Source organism: Python bivittatus, unplaced genomic scaffold, assembly GCF_059951505.1.
Source record: "Python bivittatus isolate LINGU-HERP-01145 unplaced genomic scaffold, Pbiv_v1 ctg000570_np1212, whole genome shotgun sequence".
Taxonomy (NCBI): Eukaryota; Metazoa; Chordata; class Lepidosauria; order Squamata; family Pythonidae; genus Python; species Python bivittatus.
The window spans coordinates 2,809,483-2,819,344 of record NW_028277097.1 but is presented as its reverse complement, the minus strand read 5'-3'; the positions used below and the strand labels follow the sequence as shown (position 1 = coordinate 2,819,344).

General features: G+C 37.5%; 1 protein-coding gene across 3 annotated transcripts; it reads left to right on the top strand.

The window, feature by feature from the left end:
* The first annotated feature begins 954 nt into the window (after positions 1 to 954).
* Positions 955 to 9,078, top strand: GPX8 (glutathione peroxidase 8 (putative)). Of its 3 annotated transcripts, none has more exons than XM_007421338.4 (3): positions 959 to 1,224; positions 1,957 to 2,218; positions 3,418 to 9,078. In XM_007421338.4, exons 1-3 carry the CDS (start codon positions 1,012 to 1,014, stop codon positions 3,579 to 3,581), a joined length of 639 nt encoding a protein of 212 aa, XP_007421400.1. In that variant the 5' UTR covers positions 959 to 1,011; the 3' UTR covers positions 3,582 to 9,078. The 3 variants fall into 3 exon arrangements, with proteins under 3 accessions (XP_015744737.1, XP_007421400.1, XP_088008951.1); XM_088152825.1 differs by having other exon boundaries at positions 973 to 1,224; positions 1,961 to 2,218; XM_015889251.3 differs by lacking the exon at positions 1,957 to 2,218 and having other exon boundaries at positions 955 to 1,224.
* The last annotated feature ends 784 nt before the right edge of the window (positions 9,079 to 9,862 follow it).

Here is a 9,862-nt window from a genome sequence, read left to right as displayed (position 1 = left end):
AATATGCTCTCTGCAAGTGATTTTTATCTAATGGAAGTAAAAGGATTTTAAATGCACAAGAACAATTTGAGTTGTGCATTGCATCATAATGTACAGAAAAATGCAAATGTTGGCATTCTACCACCTGCATAAATCAATTTCTGGTCAGCTGTGTGATGATACTGATTTGTGTATTACCATCCCAGGTCAAACCTCCATCTACATTCTACCTGTCTTTAGATAAGGAGAAATACAGTATTGGAAAGCACCTGAAGCAGCCGGTAAGCAGCCTGGAATGTTATTACCAGCGGAATTGGGGTGCATGCAATTTTCAGAGGTTTATGTTGCTATCCTAACAGAAAGGCAGAGGAAGAGGAAAAGGCTTTATTGCAGTGATTTTCAAACTTGGCAACTTGAAGTTGAGTGGAGTTCAACTCCCAGAATTCCCCAGCCAGCATGCTGGCTGGGGAATTCTGAAAGTTGATGTCCACCCATCTTCAAGTTGCCAAGTTTGAAAAACATTGATTTGTTAGCACTGAAGGATTCATTGTATTAGTGGAACTGTCGGAGACACTAATCTACAACGTATTATAGCCTTTCCCAGCCCATAGGATGTGCAGCACAGCAACTCCCGTTATCCTCCAGTTAGCTGTGATGGCTGGGAGATTATGAGGTCTTCAGAAAGCTTGCATGTGCAGGACTCCAGGTTGGGGAAAGCTGATGTAGCATCTCAGGGTTTTTAGTGGGGTTAGGACAATAGGCACAAAGGGGCAATCTCTTAAAACGTCAATTTGATTGTGTAGATACTTTACAATATGATTGTGTAGATACTTTACAAGTAGCGTCCCGTCCTTAAGAAGCTCTTATAAAATCTGACCTGGAGAGCAAAAGCAGACGAAAAATTCAGCCAGCCAGTACGTTCTCTCTCCCTCCCTCTCATCCCCACCCTTCTTCCAATCCAAGCTTTCTTGGCTCGTTCAGCTCCTCCTCACATTCCAGGCCTGCTGAAACTTCCCCTAAAAAATCTCCAGAATGGAGCCGTCTCTGCCCCTTGCAACGTATACGCTAAAAAGCTCAAAACTGAAAAACAAGGTTTTCATTATTTTCATTTCTATGGTCCTATGCACAGCCATGCTGGGCCTGCTACAGCTCAAGTTCTTAAAACCCAGATACAAAGACTTTTATTCCTTCGAAGTGAAGGATTGGAAAGGAAGAACTATCTCCTTGGAGAAATACCGAGGCAAAGTAAGTAACGTTTTTTATTTCTGATTTTTTTTTTTTTAGATGGTTAGGCAGACTTGCAGCTGTATCCTTTCTGCTGGGGGTGGAAATCCAAGGTACTGAAATAAAAGAATCTCTTTGTAATGGTTTCTGAGATAAACTGAGAAGTTTCAGTGGTTCATTCTTTCTGCTATCTGGTTTTAGGGACCAGGAATATCCACCCCAAAGGAGACTTGGCTGAATCAGATCCAGCTTTTAAACTTTGCAGAGGCATCTGATAGTTACCAACAGAGTCTGGTTTGATAGGCCAGTTCTTACATTATTCTTTATTTTGTTATAAAAACTGCAGCTGTAAGCATAGTCAGTAGGTGTTTTTTTCAATGAACTATTGTTGACTAGAATTCTTGGACCTGGTGACTAAATGCATACATTCTTATGAGCAATTGAAGCTAGATTGGTTCCTAGGGTTTGTAATGCTAAACAAACTTTTATTTCAGTGAGAGAAAGTAAACTTATGTTTCATGAATTCACATAAACTAAAGTAAACTAAAAAGTGCTTTGTTTTGTCTGAATTGTATAGTTTGCTTCTACTTAATACCTATGATTTAAATGCTGTATTTTTTTATAATGAAACTAATCTGAACACTAGGCTTTTCTGTACTGAGATACCCATGATAAATGGGATAGGAAGATATTTTATCAGCATCAATCTGATCAGCCTTTTTTCTTTTTTTCTAATTTTCTATTTGTCTTAAGGCAGCTCTGGTTGTAAACGTGGCTAGTTACTGCCAGCACACAGAAAAAAATTACATCACGCTGCAGGAACTCCAGAAAGAGTTTGGATCATCCCATTTCACTGTGTTGGCCTTTCCCTGCAATCAGTTTGGGGAAACAGAGCCAGGCCTGAATGAGGAGATCATTTATTTTGCTAAATCAAATTATGGAGTCACCTTCCCCATCTTCAGTAAAATAAAAATTCTAGGATCTGAAGCATCACCAGCATTTAAATTTCTGATAGGTAAGCCTGTGTCTCTCTTAAGCTGCATGTTGTGTCTGACTTCTGCAATCTTACTTTTAGGCAGAAATGTGTACCGACTTCAGGTTCACTGGATTTGCAGCTATTTAAAAAAATGTTTCTAGTACCGAAATCCCTCCAAATATTCTTGAAAAGTGCAACCGAATGCCAGCCAAAATCCCAGAAAAAAGGGCTGTCTAGACAAATCTGCAATTTGAAATAGAATTTATTTATTTATTTATATCATGCAGTTCTTTGCCTTCTCCTATGACTAACCCCTGAGAGCCAGTTTGGTGTAGAGGTTAAGCTACCTTTGAACAACATTGGTTACCTCATATAGACTTGATCTGTATGTATGACAATCCCAATTCATCTAGAGAGACCATTTTGGGGAAAAGTATTATACAAACATCAAAGATATTTCCATTTTTTAATAATATCCATGTTTTTTTTAAATACCAGAAAGAAGAAATGTATAGGTTTACCTAGTTCTGCAAAATTTCCAGAATTTTTTCTTCTCTAGTCAGTCTTTCATTATTTATTAACAGTAAAAGAATTGTGGACCTTATCCCATGCTTTATATTCTGAGTAGAATAATTCTATTAAACCGGATTAATGATTGTGACTATACCACCTGACAGTAATTACTATATTGATTATTACTTTTTGGAATATTTTGGTAGTGTTGAAGCTTCTGAACTGGTCAAGCTGCATCAAATCATAGGACAGGCTGTTGATTCGTTTTTGACAGAGTTTTTTTAGTTCCTACAGAGGAAGAAAAGTATAGCCATAGGCAGAGAGGTGGGGAAGGGGGAGATAGGGAAATCAAGATGTAAGGAGAAGACAGTGCTAAGAAAATAGAATAGAATGATGGAACAGTCAGTAGAAATAACATGGAAATGGACAGGTTATAATAAGTCTCATGGAAGAAGGAAAACCTGAAAAAATTATCAGATCTGAACATGATTAGTAGGCGCTGAGTTTACATATTGTTCTGAAATCAAATTTTAATTACAAGCTGCTAGTTTCATATTAGTCTATAAAAAGTATGAGAAAATGAAATGCAAAAATTCTGTTAATATTGGTTAAAATATGGGTTGAGTATCTAAGTTCTACTGATCCCAGCTGACTGCCCATATTTTTCCAAATCACTTCCCTGTTGTTTGTGACCTAAATATTCTTATGTTATGTTATTCCTGCAGATTCTTCCAAAAAGGAACCTAGGTGGAATTTCTGGAAATATCTCATCAGTCCTGAAGGTAAAGTTGTGAAATACTTGAGACCTGAAGAACCCATACAAAACATCAAGCCAGATATAGCTGCTCTGATTAGGCAGATCATTATGAAAAAGAGGGAAGACCTTTGAGGAAGCTACCATGCCTTGTGGATCCATACATTCCTGCTCAAATATGGCAAATGCTGAACTATCAGTAATTTTTCTTGCCACTTAGTGCCATAATAAACTTTGATAACAGAAAATTATTCTGTTTAGGACTATTAAAGATGCTGAGGACAAAGGAAGCAAAGAATTTAATAGTGCTCTAAGCATTTTACCCAACTGAGCCTTGGACCCTACAAACATGTTTACCTGGGATATTTGGTTAGGAAATCTGATTATGACCAGCATAAGAGATGGATTTTTTTTTTAAGGGGGAAAAATTTACAATAAATACTGCTTTCCCAAATCAGTTCCTCCTGTGATTTTACACACACACACACACGTGGTATTGTGACTTTAGAGAAAGAGCCAGTTTGATGGTTAAAGGCACTAGGCTAGAAATGGTGAGACTGTGAGTTCTAGTCCTGCCTCGGATACGAAGCCAGCTGGGTAACCTTGGGCCAGTCACTCTCTCAGCCCTAGGAAGGAGGCAATGGCAAGCCACTTCTGAAAATTGCCAGGAAAACTGTAGGAACTTGTCCAGGCAGTCGTCAGGAGTCAAGACTGACTCAAAGGCACAGAAAAAAAAGTTAGGGGTAACATAACAAAATAATGTCCTTTTCCCATGTTCAAAATTCACTATTCGTAGGATGATTAGTCTGCTGTCCTCAGGAGCTATCTCCATTGCACTCCTAGTGCACAACTGTACTCTTCGCAGTGGCTTTATTATACTTTTGGCTGACCCTGAATAATCCTGAAAATAACTAAAAATAATCCAACATCTGTAGCCCATTGTTTTAATTCAATGCGCTGGTTCAGACAATAAACAGTACATTGAAATAATCTTTTCGTTATGTATGCTAACAGCACATCATCCATTTTTCTTCAGCATCTACCCCAAATGGATTATTATTAATCAAAATGATTTAGAGTATTGCCATTGTACAGCAAGAGTCAGCTCAGGGGTGTCTGCGGAGCGTAGTAAAAAAAAGTCAAGATGGCTGCCACAGTAGCATGATTAAAGCATGGCATGCAAAAAAAATGTGCGGAGCTTCTGTTGCACCGCTGTGGCCGCCATCTTGACTTTTTGATTATACCATGCAGATACCCCCCAATCAGCTGATAACGCTTTAATAGACATTTGCATTCTGTTATGTTACTAGATGGAAATAAACATGATGATGAAAGTAGTCTCATTTTAAACAGGCACTACTTCATATCATCTGAATGCAGCAGATTCTAGCAAAGCTCTATTCTTGCCCCTTCCCATACAAGGAAAGTAATAAAGAAGCACGTCTCCACTGCTGGAACTGAGCCCCTGTAGCTATCCACATACGGGACAGGAAGCCTTGGCTGGAGTTGCTGCTCCAATGCATCCGTGCAAATTGGACACACCCAGAGCCCTTCCTTCAAGGGTTCTAGAATTACGAAGTACTGATTGCCTAGCCCTTGGGACAATTAAAAAAAAAAAACCTTTTAGAATCAGTCTGTCACCAATTGGCTGGTCCAAGCTCAGGTCTCCTTCACTGTCATCCCTTAAGTAAACAATGAAAAATTGTCTATTAAAAAGTAACAGCATTAAACCAGCCTTCTCCAATCTTGGCACTCTCCATCCATGTAGATTTCAACTCCCAGAATTCTTGGCAATGGCTATGCTAACTGGAGAGTTCTGGAGTTGAAGTCTATGTGTCTGGAGGGAGCCCAGTTTGGGCAAAGCTGCAATAAACAAAGAATACAGCAGATGTACGTACATGCTGATATTTGGGGTGGGGTGGGATAAAACTAGAGAGCTTACTGAAGCATAATGGAGTGCTTTCCTCATAGTCACAAACTTTCTGACTTTTTAAAATATCCAGAGTATCCTGCTTAATCCAGGAAGATTTGTTTAATTAAGAGTGCAATCCTTGAATTCTCAGAAACTATCCCAAAGTAGCCATCAGATTTTTAATATGACCCAAGAGATGAAATACATTGTTATAATATTAGCAATATCTCATTCATTTAATTTAAATGCAATTAAAATGCAATCCAATTATCTTTTCTCCTGGTTCCATCCACTTTTTAACATGCAGTCCCTAGTACCTGGCTCAAAGTCCAATTGCAGCTTTCAGATTTAAATTATGATATGTTAAAATAAACCATAATAAAAATGTGGTTGATGGTCTATGCCTGTTAACAAAGAACAGTTTGAACCTACTAGAGTCTAACTCAACAGATGCAATTATAAATCCAAGGTACTTTAAAATGAGGACTAAAAGATCCCCAAGGGCCAGGAATCTTTATGATGGTTGTTCATAACATGCCAATTAACTATTAATTCTCCTAAAATATGGTTGTCTGCAACTCAAAAACCACAGAAGTTTGAAAACATTTGAATACATATCTCCAGACTAATAAAGCAACTTTCCCGAACATGACCCATCTCCAGTTGTGTGAGATTATGGCTCCCATCTCAATCAGGAAAGCCACCGGGGGGGGGGGGGCACTAGCAATTACTTAAATAGCATTTGCCAAGAATGAAAATGAACATTTGATGAGACTATTTCAGCTACTGAATCATCCTGCTTCCTGTGAAAGACTATCACAGCTTTTTATCAACAACAGAAGGACACGGGTGCGTTGTGCAGGTAGTTGTCGCGGGGGAGAAATTACAAAAATGTAAATAATCTCACAAAGATGTTTTCTTTTTAAAAAGAAAGAGAATAATCCAAGCCCAGTGTGGCTTGATAAAACAGCTTTGCAAGAACAACAAGAAAAACAGTTTTCCTAGGCACTACTGAATTTGTTCTGAGCATTCTGGGATGGTACAGTTTTAAATGAAAGGCAAAGTTTAATAATCACCCAAAATCTTAAAATTGAATTTCTGTGGAATTCTTAAGCAGCCCAAACAACAGCGCCTTCTCAAAACATTTTATTAAGCCTTGGGGAATCCCAAGGTTTGCTGAAGTACAGAATTACCTTTAAGGAAAAAATAAGAGAAAATAAAGAGATAAATGCCTCAATGGGCACAGAATTCTAGCTAAACGATGAAGAGAGAGCTTTGGAAAATATGTATAGGAGTGTGGAATAAGACTGACTAGATGTTGCCACCTTGCTGATCATGGGAGAACTGAACGTGTATTGCAACAAATGACCATTTGAATATTCTTACTGCAGACAGATTGAAGTAGATTTGACCCTTAAAATATAGAAACAGCTTTTATGGGAAGCTATTTTAGAGCCAGAAGTCACTTGCATATCTGAATCCCTACTTCTAATGCAGTCTTTCCTAACTCTATGCTCTCCAAATGTATTGAACTACAATTCCTATAATCCCCAGGGAGGATGTCCATTGGGCATGCTGGATGGAAATGTTAATGGTTTTAATCCAAAACAGTTGAAGGGTGTACCAGGTTGGAAAAAATTGCTTTAACACTTTAAGAAGCACTTAAACACCTTAGTAATTTCAATTGCACACAGCCTAAGCCATCATTTGATTAAATACGGTTGATTGAATAAAATACAGTTGGCTGGCTTCATAAGACATGTCCAGCCATAAACTATGGTTTAGAACAATGCTGTCTGGGTTCACACAACATGCTAACCAAAGCAAGCAAACCACATTATCCCTTTGTGTCATTTGAATCCAGCCAACACGTGGTACCTTTTCAAAGGTCTTTAGAATATGATCCAACTGTAAATTATCAACTGAGCTACTGGATTATATTATAATGCTCAATAATCAGACACAATGCCATTCAGTTTCCCCTTAATGTCAGATTTCTGAAATCCTTTTCGTTTTTTAAGTATCACTAGTACTGAGAACTATTCCAAATCTACTTAATCCATGTGAACTGAAATTCATTTTTATATCAGAGAATCTCCATGGTCATTTCGCAGTGCTCTTGTACTGGCATCACAGACCCAAAGACATGGTGGTCTCCCCTCCTCCCATATATATACCTTTCTACTACTAACTTTGGCAGCAGGCAAATTAGGATGGAAGAGATGTGTCTTCCAAACCAACTTGGAACAAAATGAATTAAAGTCAGTGATTTAGTGCACTTTTTCATAGCACTGCAGACCTTAAAGAGTGTTTATGTACAATGATGGCTATTGCCCTTCTCACCCTACAGGCAAATTTAACAAATTAGCCTAAAAATGAAGTTAAATTGTGCAATAATATGGAAGTGTATTTAGTTGCTGGAATATGTACAACAGCTAACTAAGAAGTACACTGCCAAACCATCACACACAGACAAAAAACACACATGGTACTATATGGCCCCCTCCCTTTTAGACTTCAGAAAAAAACTGAAGACCTGGTTTTGCCATCACGCATGGGGTGGGGATGGGAATGGTCAGTTTTGGGTTTGGCTGGTTCCCTAGTCTTACCTTTGACCAATATTATCTGGTCACAGGCTGAAATAATATCACCATCTCTTGGATTTTATTGTATTTAATAATTGTATTTTATATTTGTATTATTTATGTTTTTACTGATTTTAAATTGTTTTGTTGTGAACCACCCTCCTTGTGGGGGAGTTGGGTGGTGATATAAACTTGATATATAAATAAAATAAATAAATAGAATCAGATGGCTATATCAGAATGAAGAACATTAAAGAAACTTCCATTGAATAATCAGTGCACAGAAAAACAATTTCAGTGGTGACCATTTTGTAACCTGTGAGTTAGCCTAATAAGAGAAACATCCCTTATTATTTGCAGATAAATGCTAATAAATCTTCTCGATGGCAAACAGTCTTTGAACATTTTGCTACACCAACCATTGAGGTCACCTGATGATCAAAATATGTGCCGTAGGCTGGCAGCTGAATGTCAGCTGGTGCCATTTGGATATCCATCCAGCTAACAATACACTGCCATTCCACTACACACACAACTTTAGGTCATTTTCTCTCTGACAACCAAGAGTTCCTGCAGCAGATAGCAGTGTGGTAGCGACTGCTAGAATTAAACAAAGCAGCCAGCTAATTCTACACTGCCTATCAGTCACAGGTTGCATCACACCAGAGGATGGGTGCTTGAGACGCAAATTCTCCTTAGATCTACATATGCTACAGCCATCAAGTTGGGTAAAAGTAATGCTACAATCAAATCATATTTATTTCTAAATGGAAGGTTCATGATAATCAATCATGTGGGTTAGGAAGACTACAGGTAAATAACTTGTCATAACACTATTCTTCTCCCTCCATTCATTCCCTGAAATGTTTTATATTTCTTGATGATTAACAACAGTGCTAATATAAAACATCAAAAAGCTCTCCAACACAAATGCCCTAGAAAAGCCAATCACTTCTGACTTTTCTTTTTTAAAAGGAAATTCCCTCCCACTTCTCTGAATGGGCAAAGATTGCTTTGAGGAAATTCTTCCATGAATCAGGAATGTGCTTTCCTTTGTTACTTATTTGTTTATATATTTGTTTATATATATTTTATGAAATAAAAACATACATACAATCAGAGTAACATACTTCCATTGCTGCAAAATAGTTTATAAAAAAATAAAGCTATTGAATTCTAAACAAAAAATATGCAAGTTGATTATACTAATCATTTCATGTGGGTTAGTTATCCTATTACATCATTTAACCGTACTGTATTAAGTTGGTAAAATAATGATAAAATATACACATTGCATTTATTTTATCTAGAAAGTCAAAGTATATAGCCCAAGCAATTTATAGGTTTAGAGATCTGATTCAAAGATGACTTGAAAAAAAATTCAAAGTTGTTTTGAATTGTTGACTCAAATGCCTCTACATTGATCCTGAAATCCAAATTAACAGAACTGAATAATCAGATTGCCTCAATCAAATCAGGTTTTTGAATCAATTCAAATCAGATTCATTTTCCAAACTGAAAGAAGTTGAACCATTTGGATTTTTTTAATTGGCCCAGAGCTGTTAATTAATCCAATGGATGGGTTCATAAGGGACACACTTCCATTATTTCTGCAGCGCATTGGAATGCAGCACTCTGGAGTGCAACCAGCTGCTGTAACACAGAAGGTATCCAAACAGCCAGCTAGTACTGCACTGCCAAAGTGACACACATCTCTTCTCATTTTCAAAGTTTCCTTGTCATTGCATTTATTTTATTCCATTTATTTGGCCATGCTTCTCACCCAAGTGACTGTGGGCAGTAAACAGACGTAAGAACATTGATATAATAAAAAAATAACACACAACCAAAATAAAAAGAATGGCCGCTGAGAATAACCATCAACAATAATAACAATAATTCACAGGCTCACCTAACCT